Below are 21,426 nucleotides of genomic sequence, written 5' to 3' on the forward strand. Positions count from 1 at the left end.
GTGTATAATAAATTCATAACCAGAGAGTTAATTATGTCTTCCGGCTCAGAACAATATTTCAAGAAAAAGAAACGAGTCTGGTTTATTCGTTTTATTTCAAACATTTTAACAGTAGGTTACACAGGATTCAGGGTACAACCCCTTGCATACAGTTCACTAGCTAGCTAGGCTGCAGCAATTATTCTTCCAGGACTCATTAATAACAGCCTCTCAAGTTGCAGATCACAGCAACTCTAAGAGAATCAGAGGCTTATAATTCATATTGAGATGGGATCCACTAGCACGGAGCGTATAAGTTCCTTAGTTTTGGTGTTTGAGCAAGTAAAGCCATCCATATCCTGGAATTCGTAAAGAATGCATACCAGGCGTGACATACTAAGAGCAGCTGTGAGTGACATACTAAGAGCAGCTGTGAGCAGCGGAGGAGGGAGTACTGTTTGGCCAAAGCACTCCGAGTTTAAATCCTTCCATGCTAGAACATTTTGTTTCTTGAACTCGGAAAATGTACATTCCTTTGACACACCATGTTGTTTCATGTAAACATCAACTAGGAAAGCTGCGTCTTCGGCCTTCCCCTCCTGCAATACCTTCATGTTATTGTAAATTGGCAGGTTTGGCTAGTGTGTGCCCCTGGGCACATGCTAAGCACTAAATTTGATGTATTTAGCTTGTTTTAATTGATTGGTGGAGCTTTTGTATATGCAGGAGTCCACCATTATTAATAAGTAGTAGCCAATCAAAATGAGTTAAATACATGAAATTTGGTGCTTAGCAAGTGCCCATGGGCACACCATAGAAAAACCGTTATAAGTTTAAGCAATAATTGCAATAATTGGCGTAACATAGATGAATCATTCATGCCTCGTATTCAGCCATATCGTCAGTGAATCTGCAATACAAGCTTCCTGCTCGGATAAGAAGTGGACAAGTAGATATCCATTCAAGGGCTTCCCTCGTCACAATAGGCCCCATCCCCACCACAAAACTGGTGGTGAGTAGTGGTACAGTTGAGGTTACAATTGAATGTGGCATACAGTCTTCCATTGTGGGTACTAACCATTTGTTAAGGCACTTGGCTTCATAAATGTATGACCTGGTTATTTCTTTCAACTGAAGGTAGGAGGAAATAATTCAAAATTAGTGACCGCGGTTTAAAGGTAATATATAGAGCAATCATAACATAATATTTACCGCGTCTATTGCAAACTGAGCATGCCCTACTGGTATTCCTGCAATGCTGAATTTTTCTTCCACTTCAGCATAAAAGTCTAAGATGACACGATATATATACTTCATGTACTCTGGTAGCTGATCCGAAGCACTGACATCCCACCTGATCATGTTTTTAAGTATGAGTATCTACTGGTGTTTTTGTTATAGTATGATCTTGGTAAACTCTCCTCCCAACACTTAAGGTTTTGGGAGAATTGGTCACAGAAAAGTTTTGACTATGGCATCATATTTTCAAAACAAAACAAAAAAGAACACCTTAAGTTAGATGAGTGTACCTTTGGATTGCATCCGTAAAAAGTGTGAGTTCTTCAACAGTACCATACACATCGTATATGTCATCAACAACTACAATCCATGAGATTATTGTTGCAAGTATTCTTCGTGCAAGTTTGTATTGGGGCTCAAAGGACATCCCTACAGCCCAGAAGAAGCCTTCCATGGATTTATCTCTGGCAAATGGCAGTTTCTCTTTAAGGTTCAGATTCATCCACCATCTAGAATTGCAAACATATAATAAATGAAAAATGTCTCTTCAAAGTTAAAATATATGCATCATGCGGAAGCTCAAGCATACAATACCTGGAAAACTCGCCCGCCTCACTTTGATGAAGTTTTTGCACAAGATTAAAGTCTAATTTAGCAAAATATAGCAGGGTCTCAGAATGAGAATCATCCTCTTCATAAAGAGGAATGTAGTGCCTGGCTTCAACCCTATTTACAGTCTTCCAGAGTGGTAGTTTAAGTGCACGGATGACAAGCGCTGCAAGGGGATTTTTCAACTGAGTTGTGAGACTCTCAAGGTGAGAGGTTGTGAATGCTAATGCTTCTTCAAGTATATCTTCTCCATGAACCCTGAGATGGGTAGCTTCGTAAAAGCTTAGCAGTCCTTCTGCATCTTTGCTCAAACACTCCATGAACATCCCAGTGCTCTCGTCTTTGAATTTTTTGAACACGTCTAGTTTATTTTCACAAAAAATAAATAGAGCAACAACAACTATAGTAATGAAACTGTGTACGTAAAACACATATACTGAACACCTAGGTACTTAATTACCAGAAGAGACATTATAACCATGTTGTCTAAGCAATCGAAAACAAAGGGCTACAAATTGGAGGTCAATCTTGCTTTCAGTTCCACAAAGCTCATGATACGAATCCTTCATTCGTCCTAATGCTGCATCAATCTCTGCCTGAAAATGATAAGCCACGCCAAGTCGTTGAATATCATTAATCAACTTTAGCTGTTCTCGAGGGAAATGAGCAGCTTCCATTAGCATCTTCCTCACTTCTTTCTTAAGCACTTCCATTTTTTGCACTGTGTCACCATCAGGTGTCTGCATGCATGTACACACGTAAGGACCACTACAAAAAAACAGGGCAAAACCGACCGGCTAATAAAAGTGTCGACTTAAAACCGACCGGCGATATCGGTCGGTTATGATCAAACACGGCGTCGTTTTGTCTTGCTGGCAAGACCCAGACATTTTTTAACCGACAACGGTGATGACGGTCGGTTTTAATGCTGACGTGTACGCTCCTTAACCGACCCGCTCCTCGGTCGGTTACGTCATTTTGGAAATTTATTTAATTTTTAAATAAATAATGAGTCTGAACGACGGCGTTTTATTACAAACCGAAGGCGTTTTGTAATAAATCTCATAACTGACCGGCCTCAGTCGGTTATATGGTTTATATTTAATTAATTTTTAAATAAATTATAAGCCAAAACGACGACGTTTTGCCCTGTTTTTTTGTAGTCGACCATCCCTCCGTCCCACTCATTTCTATACTATACTTTATAAGAGTCTTAAAATGCGTGTCAAGTCCTTTGTACCAAATATAAACAATCAAAGGGGACAGAAGGTGTACTACGAAAGCTAGTCATTACAATGAAAAAAGCACAGGAGTAACATTAGATTTACCGCATGACCAGGGGTGTTATAGGCAAGAAAATGGTCTCCCCAGACGCAGGGATGATAATTTGAGGATCTTCGAACAATATCAGGCAGCGCAGCCTTATGTGGTGGAGAACCTGATGAAGCCTGAAGAAACACAGACATACTTTTGCAAGTTAAAGGAGAGATTTCAGAGAGGATGTGTGATAATATTCAGCATTATGGCACCTACTACTTATACCAGCTAGTTCAGTTCATTCGCACTATTTTTAATGTTATCAGGTTGTTTCATAATCGTCTTAAGTGGGCTAATTTGCTTTGTTATTGGTGATATCCGCTTTTTATAATTGTAAGTGGCATGAATCATACCAAATAAGTAATACTGTGATTGTTCACATTTCTCCCGTTTCATTCTTTACGCTGTGCGGAGTTGCCATTTTGTGACTGCGACTTGGTGTGCGCAGTCCAATTTTGATATCTTTACTGACAAGAGCATTTCCAACGGTGTTGACTAAGACATTTTGCTTCAAAAGTATTGGCTATAATTTAAAAATAGCATGTTATTAATATTTTAGATTGTTAAAATAGAATATTTCAGTTCAATATGGCAATCTTCCTACCGATTTCCTTACAGACCTCTAAAGGTTCGACAAATTTAGCCATACACGGTAGGTTAGCTAAATTTATAGACAACAGCTAAGTATGGTTGGAGGTTTTTCAAGCTGTTGGCTAAATTTTTTTATTTCAAATATGCCAACTCACTTTTTAGCCAAGGGCTTTCAATGGTTGAAGATGCTATTAGGATAATGGTTCCCTTTGCCCCTTTAACATTATTTATCTTTATTAAAACATCAGTGACTTGTTAGGATAATGGCTCCCTTCTTCCCTTTAACCATCTTTCATATTTATATTAATATTAAAATAAATTACAGTATGATTATTTTTTTGATATTTAGTATTATTTATTGTACATCTCTCTTAACTCAGTACTTTGATATTCACGTTTCCATTATCTTTTTAAAAGTTAATATTAAATACCTATCACAATAATTCTATAATAACAAAAAGTATTATAATTGATATATACTATTTATATCAAGGTATATAAATAGTTTATTTATACATATTTAGATTGTTATTAGAAAATATATAGTATTTTATAGTTTATAAATACTAACTTATAATATGTGCTATGCATTGATCACTTACAATATCGCTATTTTATCGCATATATTTTAATATTTAATTTTATTGTGAAAACAAATATTAGAATAATATATATTTTTAAGTAAAATAATTTTAAAAATAATTAATAAATTGTTTTCATATGTGTTCTCCACCACCTGATGTCCTTTCTCTTTTTCGTCCAAAATAGACGAGATTGCACTCGTTTGTCTATTTATTTTTAGGTCCAGTACTACAACTTTTTGTCATTAGCAAGCATCACCAGCTACGAGATAAATTCCCCTCTGTCCATCATTTATGTACCAACCCAGTGTAGCTTTAACATTATGCATCTTTTAATTCAGAGGGATTCTTGTGAACTTGAACCAGAGGTTAATGCCCGAGAAACAACTCCATTTATAAACAAACAACCACTACAACAAAACAGGGTTTTTACGACGGAAGTTAAGGCGCAAATCCGTCGTAAGTTTCTACTTTACGACGGACTTTTTCCGTCATTTTTCTCAAGTCGAAAGTTGCAAAATACGTCACAATTCCCAACATACGTCTTAAGTACTAAAACCGTCGTAAGTTGAAGAATTTACGACGGAACTTTCCGTCGCAAGTATGTTGTGGGCCCTAGATCCTTGTCTGGATAAATTTTATCTTACGACGCACTGTACGTCGTATGTTAACTAGCTTATGACAGAAGTTTCCGTCGCATGTCTGCTGTGGGTCCTGGTTTTCCTTTCGAATAAAGTTGAACTTGCGACGGAACGTCCGTCGGTAGTTATTTTACGACAAAAGTTTGTAATTTAACCCGGGCACAAAACTTAATCTGTGAGACAAATGAGTCTGTCTCAATTGCAAATGAGACTGTCTCTTTTATATAAACTGAAGCAGTTAACAGCAGATAAAACACAGTGAATAAATGACAGACAAATAAGCAAGAACAACACCAAGAATTTTCACTTGGTTCGGCCCCTATTAATCTATGGCCTACATCCAAGTCCCCGTACCAACTGGTACAGAGATTATATTATTAAACAATAATATAAAGCTTACAGTTTGCCGATTACAAATTACAAGCCTCCGGAAGAACCCTTCCCTTTGACACCACTGTCACCTAGCAACTGCTATCCAGCCTACTGGCTAACTCAACTTGAATTTGTAATCCTATCTAATTGCCACAACCCGGCACAAGTGAATAGAAATGAATTAAAGTACAACTCAGATAATAATTTGTTTCACTCTGATATAAGAAATTGAAGCTCTGGAGAAATTGATAACGTTGAAAAGCTCTCTTTCTTTCTTCTGAGTTGAAGTCCAAGCTAATTTATAGCCTGTGAAATATAGCTGTTGGAGAGTTTGAATTATAGCTGTTAGACAATAAACCAACAAGCTAATATTTAGGACAAATATAACAGATATATGAATTAATCCTGGAAAGTACAATCTGTTATAACTATTTGAACAATTTAAACTGTTGGAATAATAAACGTTAGAAACAAAACAGTTTAAATATCAGGATAAGTTGGATAAACCAGAATATAAGATAAGGACATTATAGTTTATCCAGTAGAAAGTTTGTTGAAACAAACTTGATTAAGTCCTCCTGAAAGATAGGTGAAAGAAATAACAGACTTAATCCAAATCATTATCTGAATATTCAAAAGTTGTTTATCATCAATAAAAATCAAAGACTAACAAAGTTATGTATGAACATCCGTCGGTAGTGATCCAACTTCGGTCATAAGACATCTATATATGCATTAATAATATCCATATCAATTTCAATATGCATATAAACAAAAACACATACCAACACAAATAAAACAAATATAAATATTAAAGAATAAGTAAAGATTCATCATATACTTACATTGATTGGAGTGATAATCGTTGTTGTTATATCTTATTTTGTGTGAAATCGTAAAAATTATGTTGCTTTTGCAGAGAAGTGAAATTTAGAAAGTAGGGGAGGCAGTAGCTGCGCTGTGATTAGTGAGGCTAACTTATGACGGACAGCAAAAGGACCGTCGTAAGTTCATTTAAATATATTATCTTGCAACGGTCAATTCAAATGTGGCGGATGACATTAATTACAGCTGTTGAATTAAAATTTTAAATTAATGAAAGTTATGACAGATATTTTCCGTCCGTCGTAAGTTGTAGCAAAACGACGTCGGCCTAGGCAGGGGCATTTTTTGATTTCTTCTCAAAATTAAAGAAAAATATTTAAATAATCAATCTTACGACGGACCTTTTATCCGTCATAATGTATTACGACGGATACAATATGTCCGTCGTAAGTTTCCGCGCCCAGCAGATCCGTCGTAAGTTATCCGTCGTAAATGGCCTAGTTTGTTGTAATGAACTGAATGATTCTAGAAGTACTCGGAAATCTTCTGAAATTCTGCAGGAAACTAGCAAGAGAATACTAATTGTTTTGCTTGGTTGTATTCTTCGACAAATTACAGAATTTTAAGCCATAAATACATAATACATTTATATATCTAGTGGCTGGGAAAGAATGCATTACCTCAGATTCAAGATTTTGTTAAAATATACAGTATATTCCTCAATCCCCCTTAATTTGTATGCATTCGGGGAACGGGGACGGGATGCGGCTCGTATTTTAATACTCCTCTAAAGTCATAGAAGTATACTATAAGCATTAGATTATGTGTCGAGCAGTAAAAAAATCTTATAGATCGAAATGAGTGGAACGGAGGATATACTTATATATGAACAGCCTTAGTCACCCCTAAGAATTTTATTTAAGCTTCATGTCATAAAGCATGATTGGATACAAGTAATCGGTATTCAGTAATGTGACTGAGACATAGGCTAAACAGCCATAGCAATTTATTAATGGACAGCCAATCTGGTCGATCCAAATCGATCTTTTTAATTATCAAATCGTGCCTGCAATTCCTTCACTTTCTCTTCGTTTAGCATAAACGCCTTGGCAAGAATATCAGAGGGGATATCTGGATCGGATCCGAATACAGCATTCGCGATGGTGATAACCCCGGGGTTTTGGCTGTTAAGAGCAGCAATTGCTACGGCATTACCTTCTCCATTATTCTGCTGGAAGTGGATTAGGCCTTCGGGGAACACATACACATCACCTTCGTGAAGGTCTTTGGCGATCAGGCGATTTTCTGGATTCGAAGTGACGAATCCCACCCGCAGCTGGCCTTTGATGACTGTCAGGATTTCAGTAGCACGAGGATGGGTGTGTGGGGGGTTGATTCCCCTTGGTGCATAGTCGATACGAGCAATGGAAAGGCTGAGAGTGTTGAGTCCAGGAATCCGGACAACATTCACTAGAGTTACATTTGATCCAACTGCATTCGAGGTGTCCCCTGCTTCATTCAATCCACTGGTGAAGAAGTCCTCTGCAGTCGCGTTGTTCGGGTTCTTACAAACAAGTCCATTAACCAGCACTGAAATAAGAACAGAATTCATCAATCAAGTACTAGATAATTAGAAGTAATCAAAAATTATTTTTTATCTAAGTGGAAGATTTTGCCTGGGTGAAAATTTTTATGCATGTGGGGACCATCATTATTAATGAAATCAGAGTCAATACAAATCCGTCACCTAACTAAAAAGTGGTTGTTAGAGCATCCACAATGCAGTGGACAAATTAGTCTTCGGAACATTAAAAGTAACTTGTCGACAACAATATTTTCTTTTATTTTATGAGAGGAGCAGAAAGTGGCCAGGGACATGGTGTCCTGTTGTTAGTGTACAGTTTGAGGTGATGTGGAGATAAAAGTGTCTGCACTGAGTATTCTTAGGGGGCGTTTGGATTGAGGTTAGAAATGGGAATCGGGAATGGGAATGGAGGGTATGGGAATGGGGGTTAATGAGAATCAGAATGGTATGGTAACCCAAGGGGTGGGAAGGGTATGATTTAACCACCTAAAAGGATTGGGGTTCCCATTCCATGGCACCAAATAACTAATCCAAACACTTGTTATGGGATTAAGGTTCCGATCCCTGTTAACCGGGCTCATTAACCATGAACCAAACACCAATATGTGCACATAGACACATGCCAGAAAATCCGATATAAGTTAAGCATGCATGCACATTACCATACCTTGGCTATTTGGATCAGCAACACAGAAATCCTGAAGAGGATTGTTATCAATAGCCAATGCAACAAAGCAAGTCATGGCACTTAGTAATCCGATGAGAAGGACTTTAGAGCCCGGTAAAGAAGCCATAGTCGAACTTTTGGTCGATATTGTACTATGTATAAGAGAAATTAACAAGGATAAAGAAACAAACGATGATCTCTGAGAGCTGAGTTATGAAAATGCAAATGTTGTTTGGTGTTTATATAGGAAACTTTCATTAGGGAATGCCCGCCAAAGTGGATAAAATAGGCACCGAGTGTTCTTAACGTTGGAAAGAGTCTTTGGACATCAACATGAAGAAAAACGATACGAGTCTAATCATTAGATTGCAGACAAGATACGGTTCGTGCGGAATCGCCTCTGCCGTATCTTTTCTGCACTTGAAAATGACATGTACAAAATTTAGATTTAATATTTAAATTCCAGTGTAAATACCCATACTTTCAAAAAAATTAAAATTTAAATGACATAAAATAAATTTTTGTATTTTAAATTGATGATTTAGGATGCATACTGGTCCAATTAATATTAATATAAATGAAATTAACTAAACATTGCCAATGAGAAAAAAATTGAGAAAAGCTTAGGTTTAGTCATAAATTAGGATTATAATTTATGATTTAATATATATATATTAAAATAATAAATTTATTTTGTACATAAAATATTGAGTTAAAATTTAATATGTTATAATTTCATACTCAGTAATTAGCTTGTTTTATATTGTGACTTTGTATTTAATTAAATTAAACTAAAGTATATACTATAATGATGTGATACAAAAACTAAAATGTATATAAATATTTACAGTAAGTATTAAATTTACATTATATTCATTTAAATATAATTATTTTATAAGTTTAATATATATTTTATTAAAATTAAAGATTAAAATTTTGAAAGTTCAACCGGTAAAGAATTACCAAACTGTTTTCCTATAATAACATCGTTTGAGCTTTTCTTTTCGTGTAATCGGTCTTCCTTAATTTTGACATTTATAAAATCAATATTTACGGGTTTAATTCGAAAAAATAAGATTCTAGACTAAAATGTGAAGACCCAATGACATGTATAAAATATCCAGAGCATCTCCAACTATTGAAAGCATTTAGCTAAAAGCTGAGTTGGCATGTTAAAAACTAAATTTGTCGAACCTCTATAGGTCTGTAGGAAAGATTGCACATCATTTATTACCATATTGAACTGATATATTCTATTTTAACAATATAAAAATATTAATAACATACTATTTTTAAATTATAGCCAACCAATATAGTCAATATCATTGAAGCAAAAATGTCTAAGAGGTTTAACAAATTTTACATAATGCTTAGAGGTCTCATTTAGCCAACAATTATAGTCAACGCCGTTGGAGATGCTTCAAATCAATAAATGTGAATTATAATTTGAGCTTTAGTGTTTTTTTTTGTTTTGAAGGAATGTTGTGTGAATGTTGAATATAAATTATGATTTGAGTTTTTATGTTGGGGGAATATTGTTCGGTGAAGCATAGCTATACTTGTCTTTCATTTCAGAGGTCTTACGAATTCGAACCATCTGTGGTAATCATTTTTCCGCCCTACTTTAACATTTCTAGAAATCTTCCGGGTCTCTAGTTAAGTTAAAATGATCTATAAGTATATATATGCGTGTAAAACAACACTATTTATACACACTAACAACCAACTAATCCAGAATTTCAAGATCCATGTGAAATTTTGCCTGAAACTGGCTAGACATTACTCATTAGGTACCAAGTGTTTTTCCTTGTTACGTAATTTGTAAGAGCAAGTCCAACAGATTACCTATCCTATTACTTATAAATAACATAAAATAATGAGTGCTACTATGTCTTAGTGATTTAGGTAATCTATTTTTAGTGTCAATTCCAATAGTAATCCCTATATTTGTTCTCATAAGATTATTTTAATAATAAATTTGAGAGAGAAGGGTAAAATGAGAGAATAGACAAAGAAAGAAGGAGATAGATGATTATTTTATTCATAAATATTAAATAGGTAATGACTAGGAGTTACTTATAAATAGGTAATGGCTAGAAGAATTAAGGTTGTGCTAGTGATTTAGGATAACACTAGGATAGTGTTGGAGTGCATTTTTTTGACACATTAAACGTGAGTTTAGGACATCATATAGGTAACTTATTGGACTTGCTATAAGACGTATGTACATTGAAATTGACTTTGTAATGTTAAGTATTTCTTCCTTAAATGACTCAAATTATATCAAGTAGCTTTACTGCACAAAGGTAAATATTTTAGTCACACGAGACAACAAGACAAGAAATAAATTAGAGTAAATTATCAGAAATTGATCCTAGCATTTAGGTGGTGCGATTTTCAGATTTTCAGATTTTCAAATTTTCAATATGATTGTCGAATATTGTTTTCAATTTTTAAAAAAAAATGGCAGGACCGCATTTCTAAGAAACAAAACTATGTTTTCTCGAAAAAGTGGTCATCAACTATTTTTTTTTCAAAGATTTAAAACGTTGTCAATCAAATTTGAAATTTTTTACATCAAAATTGATAAAGCGAGGAAACAGGAGACACTCATTTTTCTTGAGAAGATACAAAGATTTCATGTTATATATGCAGGCTTGCCACCTCTCTCTGGAGCTCATCCTCAATACTTCCCATCCCAGTGGTTTCAAGACGGAGTTAAGTGTTTCTCGCATACCTATTACTGAAGATTTTGATTACACATATTGTCTTGTCAACTTGTTACTTGTGTACCTGTTAGAGAAAAATTAAAAGGTACAATTTGTTAACTTCCTTTGTCTTTGAAGATAATTTTACATGGTCCGAATCCGAAAATAAGCCAAAATACATTAGCCCAATTACAACAACTTGGATAATCCCCAAGCTCACCACAGGTTCCCAAAGGATTATGATTTGTTGATGCAATTGATAGTAGTACTTATACTTATAAACTGAACTAAAGTTTTCACACTCATCGATGCGGGACTGAGGTGTTACACAATTAGCCAAACATTGGCGAGGTAGCTGACAAAGGTAATACGTGGTTAGACGAATGAACAAAATTTTATATATTATCTATAATTTTATCTGTGATATAATTTATTAAATTTTAGTTAAGTATTTTTCTGGTCTTAAAATGCTCTAATTTGCTTCACATATTGTCTGCAGTAATCACCGCCAAGAATTTTATTTAGGCTTCATGTCAACAAGCACGCTGTGATACATCTGATCACTAATGTGACACAGGCTAAACAGCCATAACAGTTTGTTACATGTATAGGCATTTTGGTTGATCCAATACTTTCATCGATCTGCTTAATCAAACCGTGCCTGCAATTCTTTCACCGTCTCCTCGTCTAGCATAAATGCCTTGGAAATAATATCAGGAGATATATTTGGATTGGATCCGAATACAGCATTCGCAATGGTGATAACCCCGGGGTCTTGGCTGTTAACAGCAGAAACTGCAACGGCATTACCTTTTCCCATATTTTTTTGGAAGTGGATGAGACCTTCGGGGAACACGAACACATCACCCTCGTTAAGGTCTTTGGCGATTAGGCGATTCTCTGGATTCGAAGTCACAAATCCAACCCGCAGCTGGCCTTTGATGACAGTCAGGATTTCAGTAGCACGAGGATGTATGTGGGGGGGATTGAGTCCCCTTGGTGCATAGTCGATACGGGCTATGCCAATGCTCAGAGTGTTCAGTCCAGGAACCTGATCAACATCAACTTCAGTTACATTTGATCCAACTGGATTCGACGTGTCCCCTGCTTCGTTCAATCCACTGAAGAAGAAGTCGTCTGCAGTCACGTTCCTCGGATTCTTGCAAACAAGTCCATTAACCAGAACTGAAAGAAGAAAAGAATTCATCAAGTACTAATATAGGATGATTTTCAAGTGGGCAAAATGGAAAAGTTTTGCCGAGTAAATTGCAAATTGATGGCTGAACTTTATCTACTTTTACATTTTGGTGCCGAAATTTCAAATTTGCAATATAATGACCAAATATTGCTTTAAACAGCAAACAATAGTTTTTTCTCAAAAACGTGGCTCTAGCCACCGTTTTAAAATACAAAAACAATATTTGGTCACTATATTGCAAATTTGAAATTTCCGCCATCAAAAAAAGCAAAAGCAGGTAAAGTTCAGTTACAATTCTGTAACTTACTCAACTTTTACCTGGGCTAGTTGGATCACCAACACAAAAATCCTGTAGAGGATTGTTATCAATAGCCAATGCAACAAAGCAAGTCATGGCACTTAATAATCCGATAAAAAGAACTCTAGAGCTCAATGAAGAAGCCATCTGATAAGCAAACAAATGCCTATACATCTCCGACAGTTGTGATCTTGAAAATTTTTAGAAGGAATGCCCGACAAAGTGGATATTTAAAGAGAGACACAAAGTTCTTAACCTTAGAAAGATTCCATGGACGAAACATGAAGAGAAAACGTTTAAAAGAGACTAATTGATTGATTGCACAGACAAGATACGGAAGTGTAGAATGCTTGTTCCTGTTTTTGTCCTACACAGAAAGTCGGAGAACAATAAGATGCAGTTTAATAATAAATTCACGTTTATTTTATTTATACTCAAACATTCGAATCTTTGAGTGATGAATTTGGACCATGATATACTCAAACATTTGAATCTTATTATGAATTATGATGATGATATTCACTTAAGATACTGTACAATATGAATTGTAGTTGAAATTTTATATTAACCTTTTTGTAGTTCAAAAGATCATTGCATTTAACACAAGCTTTGAGTTGAATCATTTCAGTACTAAATCATTAACAGAGTTATAATGATGTAGGATTCTTGTTTGGTGAAGCACAACTTTATGTAGGAGTATCTTTCATTTTAGAGGAATTCTTGTATATTCGCCTGGACTAATCATAATCCTGCATGCCCTACTAAACATTTCTAGAAACCTTCCAGCAACTCAGAGTTCCTAATTACGTTCATATGATCTGCAAGTGTCATGGAAGGTATGCGTGTAAAACAACAATACATACACACAACCACCGATTCAGAGCATGCTTGCGTGAGTTTAAAATAAGGGTTTAAAAGTATTTCCGACTATGAGCTGTTTCTAAACTGAAAAATATTTTGTTGTGTGATAAATCTGAAAATGACTTAAAATCATAAATAAGCCAAAAATTAACGGTTTTGAATTTAAAAAAATTGTTTGGTTGTGTAATAAGTCTGAACTATGGGGCCGTTTGAGTGTGATTAAAATAAGTGCTTATTGCTTAAAGTAAAAAAGTGAAGTAGAAGTTAGAAGCAAGTAAAGACTTATAAGTGATAAAAGTGTTTGGAAAATAAATAGATTTTGGGGAATGAGGTTTTTTCACTCAGAAGTTGACTTCTGCTTCACGGTGTGTGTTTGGCTAAATATTTAAAAAGTACTTGTACTGGGCTTGAGAAGTTGAGAATATTAGAGCAAGTCCAACAGTGTCCTAGTTGGAGCCCTAAATATAATATAAAAAATTATGTCCTAGTAGTTTAGGACATATTCTACTAGCTTCAGCTCCAACAATGTGCCTTATTTTCACTATATGTTTAATATTTTACTATTAAAAGTTCACTTTCATCATTAAAACATAATATAAAATAGAGAGAGAAAGAGAGTGTTAGTAAAAATTTATTATAAAATATGGGATAGGGCAAGGAGAGAGAGTGCCTCAAAAATAGGGCTTGAATGGATTGTCCTAGTGATATAGGGCATCACTAGGACATTGTTGGAGCAAGTTTTTTCATCAAATGCCCTATATTATGACTTAGGACAACAAATAGGGCAGCTGTTGGACTTGCTCTTATAAAGCGAATTATCTTTTTTCTGGACAAGACCAAGAATAGAGCTCGGAGGCTGAGGGGGTTTAATTTCAGGACCGGGTTTAATTTCAGAACTGAGTTTGGGTTTTTTAGGTTTCGGCTCGGCGACCTCGTGAGCAGCCTTGCGAGCCCAATACTCCTTGATCCTAGCACGAGCTTGTTCCATAAACACGGCTCTAGCCTTGGCCTTGGCCTCCCCTTGCAACATCTTATCTTCTCTTGATTCGATTGAATGAATTGGGGTTTTTTTGTTGGCAGAGGAGATGTATTTGTGTCTCGCAACAATTACATAACAAACTTATGTTTTGGATTAGCATGCAATTACTTAAAATTAATATATTTATTCCGCGAGCACGGTTGGATAGGTTATCCTCCGTCATCCCAGATATATATTATAAAATATATAAATACTTTATTAATTGTTTTTAAATATATTACAAATATTATAAAAAGAATAACCTAAAATATTATTATGGATGAAGCAACAAAGGATCATTATACAAAGCAAAATTTTTTATTATTAAAATAAAGAATAATTGTCTTAAATATAATCAGATAAATATATGCCGATAGTCCATAACCCCAAAATGAATTTATGTGGGCTAGTCTCGAAACTAGTATGAGATTTTTTTGACTTTCAGGAAGAGTTCAAAAATAACAATAACAATGTTGCGGGTGAACATAGCATAAAAAGGCAACCAGTTTCTGATGGCCAAGCAATAACAATGCCTAAACCACCCTGTGAACCAGAAAAAACTGAAAATTTACACATTTGCGTACTAGTGAAGAAGACAAAGGATTTCAACAGGCATGATGAACCTTAGAATTGAGGCAATTATGATCAAAGAAGGTTCATAATCTAAAGAACGAAGGCCGAAATGCTAAGGTATAATGCTAAAACTAAGTCATGATATGCGTTGTAAACTTGATCCTGCATGTTTGTTCCCTAAATTTGCAGCATGCAATGCACACTATAGGATCAAGAGTTGAAATGAATAGAACCAGCACCAATTAACACAATTCTTGCAGTAAAAATATTCCTCATGTGAACTAAAAATAATTTTTTTAACTTCTGGAGCTGTCCCCGCAGTTCATATGGAAAGTTTTTGCAATTCCATCACAGCAGGCAAAGGGCCTCATCAAACCTTTGTTGCCAGGCGTTGGGGTAGGCCGTACCCTTAATTTTCTCAACTGGTTTCAAATTTTACTTCAGATTTTATCCAGTCTCCCGGTGACATCCTATCTCGACCTGCTGGACTCTGTGGCAATCACATTAAAAAAGAGTCAAAACTCAAACTTAATTTCATATATTTGTAACTAAAAAAAAACGCAAGTATACAGAGAGTAGTCAAATCAATATCAGAGCAAAAGCACTTCACAAACAGATCAAGTCCAATTACATAGATGCAATGTTTTTGAGTGTTTTACATGAATCAAGCTTATTTATTTATTTCAGAGTAGATATTAGTAGCCAGCATAGAATATCGTTTTGGTAATGCATGGAAAATTTCAGGGATGAGGTTTAACTCTATATAAAATAGTTCATGTCTTAAGCAAGAACATTTAAACAAACTTATTAAGCAATTTACACTCAATTATGACTCACATTGGTCTAGTCTAGCATGCACACTCAAGATATATTGTTACAATTTATCTTTGAATAGCATTTTTGGCACACATGTACAGCTCTATAGTTCTTGCACTGTTATTTTTATTTTATTTTATTTTTGCTAAATTTGCACTGTTATTTTTGTGACATGGAGTCACATATACTTGCTACTGGCACAAAATTAGAAGCAGTCTTGAAACCTAGACACAACTGCTAAATGATACTCATATATCAAAGAGGATTACCTGAACTTGAACAGGGTTTGAACTCTGTGCTAGGAACTGTAGAAGCTCTTGCTTTTTGACATCAAAAGTGGCTTTGGCCTTCTTTAGAAGTACTTGCTCTCTCTGCAGGTCATCTGATATATGTTCCTTTTCCCATTCTGTCTTCTTTATCTGATCCTCAATCGCACAGTATTCTGCTGTTGGATGTGATTGTCCAGAGGATTTCAGGAATTTCACATCTGCTTCTTCCCTTCAAGAATTAGAAGTACAAAGGAGTTCATATAAGCAAAACATGTTGTCAAGTAATAAACTCATCTAAAACCATAATGCATAGAGGAACGCTTACTTAAATCGATCATATACTATTCAACACAAATTGAACATATATTTAGCATGTTGATCAATAACGTAAGATAAAATTAGTTCCCAGTTTTGGAACAAACTGCGTTGATGGTCTTCAGTCTTCTTTACTAAAAATTACATAAATTTGAAAAAAGTTCTTCAACTTTAAATTACATAAAGTGAAGAACGCATATGCAAAATAACTTTAAATGTCCATCAGAGAACAGTATCCTAGCTCTAACATTTATCACAGTAAGAGGAAGCTTGTAGCTGGGGCATGCACACATTTTTTATAAGAGTAATATCAGGTATTAACAACTTTTTTATGTTCTTCTGCAAAACAAAGCATTTTTTCTTGTCAACTGTAGATGCAAAAATAAATAAACAAATAAATAAATTAGATATTGACATATGGTTAAAAATTTAGCTCAAAGTAAGGTTTCAAAAGAGAAAAAAAGGGTCTTGACATACCGTTATAATTCTCGACAGGCTCGAAAAACCAGTGGTTTGTTTACTTGGTAACAAGATATTATAAGCCAAACAAAGATATTTTATGATTTTTTTAACTTCAAAGGACTAGGAATAAACAGAATTCTTGCATACTCAGTTGTAAAAAACATAAATTAATATTTAAGTGAAGTGAGCTTACACATCGCCCAAAGCATAGTCTCCTTTATTCATTATCATTCCACCATCCAAAGATAGGGCTCCATTTCTTATCAAGGGAACAGCCCGCATCATATCTTCCCTTGTTTGATAAACTTGCACATGCGAGAACAGATGATAAAAAAGGGTCTCTCTTAGGCCATGTCCATCATGTGTGACATTGAATAAGTTCTCTCTGTCAATATTGATCATATTCACAGCATAATCTATAAAGCCATGAGGAATTTCTCCATTTGGTAATCTTGGTTTTGGAATATCTAGCCTCCTCTGTGGATCATCAGTAATAAAATCACCAACATATGGGCTGCAGGCATACATAATAAATGAGACATGGGTATTGAGTTAAGAAATTAAAGAAACGTGGTCTAGGGTCATATAAGAGAAAAATCAGGTACCAAAGATATTCAAGACAAATGACAAGAAATCGTCCATCTATAGTTCGTCCAATAGATGTTCCAAGTCCATGAATGCCAGCATACTTATTTACTAAGCCTTCTTTATCATAAGACTCTATTGCTTTGACACTGTCCAGGGTCTTGCAAACGATTGCCAACATCTTATTCGTCCCCAAGTACTCCGACAGATGCCTTGCACAGAGAAGATTGTAGTGTAGTTTTGAAATATTCAATAAAACAAATATACCAACATTTCAATCATTCCACTGCTAAATAAAGAGTGAAGTCTTATACAACTTCACTAGACCATGTCTGATATCATGTAGCATCAGTGTAAGATGTAGAATCGTTACTATCTGCTCATTGCTTATACAAAATTATTTACAATAACGTGCTTAGTCTGCTCTAGTAGCTTCCCTTGACTGTTCTACCTCTCCTAAACATTCTTTTTGTAAGGAGGATAAAATTTTGGGTGTTAAAGTGGGACTGTGGGGAAGAGGCTTATATAGAATGAACGTACCTACTGATAAGAGATTGACGCAATTTATCACTAGATACAAATAAAAAGTAGGAACCTGCTTGCCCGGGAAATCAGAAAAACTTAAAACCCACAGAACTTGGTTGAATATATAGGATGACACATAAGCTATAATTGAATATCAATAATATAAACTTAAACATTATTCTTACCTGCTAAGAGTATCATCATCTATCTTTCCAAGGGATGCAACAATCCCAAGCACTCCCTTAATTAATGGAAGTTGAGACCCCTGAGTATGGTGAGTCTTTAGCTGACACACAATTCCAGCTGCAGAATTTGTATGCTTTAGATTATGTTGAATCATCTCTACATCACTCTTGGTTTTGGAAAGGTTGTCTCTCTCCGCCATTAGTCCATCTGAAGAATGATACTTGCCAAGAGTAACTGAATGTACATTTAGTGGAGGTTATACAAAAACACTGATCGAGACAATTAAATACGATTGTACTGCATACACTGCAAATAATTATTTTCCTAAATCGATCTCTTTGGTTAAGGGATCTTTTTTGTAGAGTTAGAAATAAAGTTGTACCAGACTACCAGTTATCATTTTCAGAAAGAGATAATTGATTTTGTTATTGGTAGTTGAATATTAAGAAAAAGCTTAAAGATTCCAGGTTAGTATCACTAAGATGAAAAAGTATAATTCGTTAAAAGACACGTAGTGTGGCAAAAAAAGAAGAAGAAGAAGACATGTATAATATATAGGCAGTAGATATGATCATATGAATGGAGTTTCAGATATGGATATGCAGAGCTATCTATGCATACTCTTCTATTAGCTAAAGGTACATATACTCCCAAAAGAATTTGTTAGATATTACATGTTATTTCTGAGAATCAGGCGGAAAAATTCTGACTTCTTTCTTCAAACTATGATAAATTGATAATGAAGAGATAATTTCATGCTGACACTGGAACTCGGTAAATGGTAATAAAAAATTACAACATACCTTGCAAATCAAGAATGGTATCATTTATTAGGTTTTCCTGTCTCTTTAAAAAATTAATATTGTCTTCATGTTTTTTGATTTTTAGACCTTCCTGTTTCAAGGCATCCTGTAGTTTCTGCAAAACCGAACATAACAGAGATTCAATCATCAATAACAGACAAAAGCACACATACATAGACAGTGATAGTTGAAGATAGCATAGTGAACTCAGATGTTCATCATTACCTTGGAAGCATCAACAACTGATTCCTTCTGTGAGAGTGTCCCATTTTCCAGTTCACGCCTTTCAGTAATAGCACACTCATCTTCGTCCACGAGTACTAATGCCAATGAATTTTGGGCAGCGGAGGCATTTATCTGTTGCCAAAAAACGATCACGTATCTAATTAATATACAATTAGAAGATACAAAATGATCAGTGAAGGATCAAATTGACATAATCCGAGATTATGGCCTTTTTTTTTTTGGAAGAAAATTTGGCAGAGGCATTCCGGCAGTCCAGGATTCAGTCCGCTAGGCTTGATTGTCAAACGTCAACTCGTCAAGGTAAGCAAGTTTTTCTGACAAGCAGGCAGAATGGCAGACACATGCAGTTCACACAAATAATATGCACACATACATAGACCTGATGAAACAACCCAACAATAGAAATGGGACACACGTCTTAATTAAGCATAAAACACTAAAAAGGAAAGAAACTAATAGTGCTTTGAAGTTTCATGGAACAATGTCACCACCGACATGTCAATCATATGTAATATTATCGGAATGTTGTCAGTATGACATGGCACACCACAGTGTAGCCTAACAGGTAGAAATTATGATTTAGAATCACACCCTGGTGTACAAGACACGTTACTCACCTCAAACATGTGAAGTATCCTAATATTGGCTTAAGTGTATCGTCTATAGTCCAAACACTACAATATTAGGCACACACAGTTACGTGCCTCAGAATTTAGCACGTGGCAACAAACCCTAGCTTTCCATTTACAAATCCAACGATCAATTCACACATTGTTTATTAAAAACTAAAGAAGACCTACCCAACTATGTGCATATGGTGGAACCCTTCGGAATAAGTTAAACTTTCATTTCGAAACTCAAATTTTCCCTAATAATGAGCTTCAGAAACTGCATATATACTGTATACGCACCAAAACCCCCACTCTTATTCACAGAAACAGCCAGAGCAGGGTTGCACCTGCATACTATATCTGGTTTGGTTGCAATAAAAGCCCTCCCCAAGTTTCACAAAGTGTACATTAATAATACAACATCACTACCAATTAAATCTACCAAATTTCTGAATTCTTCAAATAACAAAACAGCAAACATATATTAGTAACAGCCTGTGAGTGGCTGTGACACATACAAATCGCAAGAAGACCTAAAATTATCAAGAAAGATCAAAGCATTATAGCATAAAATCACTGTTTAGTACAAGAAAATATGAAGTTCATATACAAAAACAGATAAAGAATCAAATTTACGAAGTTTCTGATTTAGCAAATCAAGAAAACAGCAAACAAAAATCACTGTCAAATACAACCCAATAAAGTCCAAGTATTATCAAAAAAGATCAAAGCTTTATAGCATTAAACCATTTTTTATTAGAAGTAAACATGCAACTTGCATACAAAACCACATAAAGAGTCCGATCAACCCCAGTTTTCAATTTGCCAAACAGAAACAAATCAAAAAACAAACATCACTATCCACTGAAACATACAAATCAAAACCCCAAAATTAACAACAAAGATCAAAACTTTATAGCATAAAACCATTGAAACATACAAATCACAGGAACCCCAAAATTGACAATAAAGATCAAAACTTTATAGCATAATACCACAGTTCAGACAAGAAAACATGAAATACATAAACAAAAACACATAAAGAATCGAAAAATAGCAAATGTGTATACCTGCTCGTTATTAGAGGGGTTGTCCATGATGTTTTCAACTGATTGAGACAAGCTAATAACACAAGTAGAAACCTGGGAGAGTGGTACCCAGATAGAAAAGGTTGCAAGTGAGGGAGATTTGAGGGTGTCAAGTACAGGCTCTATTACACTCTGCAGTAGATGTTTTTCGGCTGGTAACAACGGTGAGTGTTAAAGAGAAATATTTTGAGATTATTGCAAGCTGTCCACCAATTCTGAGAGTGTGCTCTAAACAAAATAATGTAAAATTGAATATTTGTTTACCTTTTTAGGGAGAAAAAGAAAAGGAATATAAGATACAAATTTTCAGAAAAGGGAATAAAATGATTATTTGGTATGTGTATATTTTGGAATACTTTTTTATGACGGTTGTTTTATATATTGGCTGAGTAAAATTATTATTATTATATATATATATATATTATGAATCATAATTTTGATAAATTAATAAAAAAATT

At 34.8% G+C, this 21,426-nt stretch overlaps 4 protein-coding genes across 7 annotated transcripts; all 4 read right to left on the minus strand.

Moving 5' to 3' along the window:
• Positions 1-56: 56 nt before the first annotated feature.
• LOC108210657 (sesquiterpene synthase Cop-like) lies at positions 57-3,365 on the minus strand. Of its 3 annotated transcripts, none has more exons than XM_017382037.2 (7): positions 3,156-3,365; positions 2,288-2,567; positions 1,813-2,188; positions 1,509-1,727; positions 1,192-1,333; positions 862-1,110; positions 57-578 (listed from the first exon to the last, which is right to left on the minus strand). In XM_017382037.2, exons 1-7 carry the CDS (start codon positions 3,291-3,293, stop codon positions 258-260), a joined length of 1,725 nt encoding a protein of 574 aa, XP_017237526.1. In that variant the 5' UTR covers positions 3,294-3,365; the 3' UTR covers positions 57-257. The 3 variants fall into 3 exon arrangements, with proteins under 3 accessions (XP_017237526.1, XP_017237528.1, XP_017237527.1); XM_017382039.2 differs by having other exon boundaries at positions 2,288-2,423; positions 3,156-3,362; XM_017382038.2 differs by having other exon boundaries at positions 1,813-2,167; positions 3,156-3,348.
• A 3,695-nt stretch (positions 3,366-7,060) lies between these two features.
• Positions 7,061-8,602, minus strand: LOC108212059 (germin-like protein 8-2). Its single transcript, XM_017383791.2, has 2 exons — positions 8,407-8,602; positions 7,061-7,744 (listed from the first exon to the last, which is right to left on the minus strand). Exons 1-2 carry the CDS (start codon positions 8,531-8,533, stop codon positions 7,203-7,205), a joined length of 669 nt encoding a protein of 222 aa, XP_017239280.1. The 5' UTR covers positions 8,534-8,602; the 3' UTR covers positions 7,061-7,202.
• Positions 8,603-11,624: 3,022 nt separating this feature from the next.
• Positions 11,625-12,989, minus strand: LOC108212060 (putative germin-like protein 2-1). Its single transcript, XM_017383793.2, has 2 exons — positions 12,631-12,989; positions 11,625-12,299 (listed from the first exon to the last, which is right to left on the minus strand). Exons 1-2 carry the CDS (start codon positions 12,782-12,784, stop codon positions 11,761-11,763), a joined length of 693 nt encoding a protein of 230 aa, XP_017239282.1. The 5' UTR covers positions 12,785-12,989; the 3' UTR covers positions 11,625-11,760.
• A 2,101-nt stretch (positions 12,990-15,090) lies between these two features.
• On the minus strand, positions 15,091-21,193 carry LOC108210502 (protein DEFECTIVE IN MERISTEM SILENCING 3). 2 transcript variants are annotated; one of them, XM_017381822.2, is made up of 8 exons: positions 20,951-21,193; positions 19,249-19,380; positions 19,024-19,138; positions 18,220-18,454; positions 17,530-17,721; positions 17,118-17,438; positions 16,148-16,376; positions 15,091-15,552 (listed from the first exon to the last, which is right to left on the minus strand). In XM_017381822.2, the coding sequence occupies exons 1-8, from the start codon at positions 20,975-20,977 to the stop codon at positions 15,481-15,483; spliced, it is 1,323 nt and encodes a 440-aa protein (XP_017237311.1). In that variant the 5' UTR covers positions 20,978-21,193; the 3' UTR covers positions 15,091-15,480. The 2 variants fall into 2 exon arrangements, with proteins under 2 accessions (XP_017237311.1, XP_017237312.1); XM_017381823.2 differs by having other exon boundaries at positions 18,220-18,427; positions 20,951-21,189.
• Between the last annotated feature and the right edge of the window lie 233 nt (positions 21,194-21,426).

This window comes from Daucus carota, chromosome 3, assembly GCF_001625215.2.
Source record: "Daucus carota subsp. sativus chromosome 3, DH1 v3.0, whole genome shotgun sequence".
Taxonomy (NCBI): Eukaryota; Viridiplantae; Streptophyta; class Magnoliopsida; order Apiales; family Apiaceae; genus Daucus; species Daucus carota.

Coding starts and splice junctions, on each gene's coding strand:
- LOC108212059 (XM_017383791.2), bottom strand. CDS start 8,533: ATGGCTTCTTTACCGGGCTCTAAAGTCCTTCTCATCGGATTACTAAGT. Junction 7,745..8,406: donor TGCTGATCCAAATAGCCAAG/GTATGGTAATGT, acceptor TTCTTATTTCAG/TGCTGGTTAATGGACTTGTT.
- LOC108210657 (XM_017382037.2), bottom strand. CDS start 3,293: ATGTCTGTGTTTCTTCAGGCTTCATCAGGTTCTCCACCACATAAGGCT. Junction 2,568..3,155: donor ATAACACCCCTGGTCATGCG/GTAAATCTAATG, acceptor ACATGCATGCAG/ACACCTGATGGTGACACAGT. Junction 2,189..2,287: donor TGGTTATAATGTCTCTTCTG/GTAATTAAGTAC, acceptor AAAATAAACTAG/ACGTGTTCAAAAAATTCAAA.
- LOC108210502 (XM_017381822.2), bottom strand. CDS start 20,977: ATGGACAACCCCTCTAATAACGAGCAG. Junction 19,381..20,950: donor ACCCCTCTAATAACGAGCAG/GTATACACATTT, acceptor TTTTGGCAACAG/ATAAATGCCTCCGCTGCCCA. Junction 17,439..17,529: donor ATTTGTCTTGAATATCTTTG/GTACCTGATTTT, acceptor GTATGCCTGCAG/CCCATATGTTGGTGATTTTA.
- LOC108212060 (XM_017383793.2), bottom strand. CDS start 12,784: ATGTATAGGCATTTGTTTGCTTATCAGATGGCTTCTTCATTGAGCTCT. Junction 12,300..12,630: donor TGGTGATCCAACTAGCCCAG/GTAAAAGTTGAG, acceptor TTCTTCTTTCAG/TTCTGGTTAATGGACTTGTT.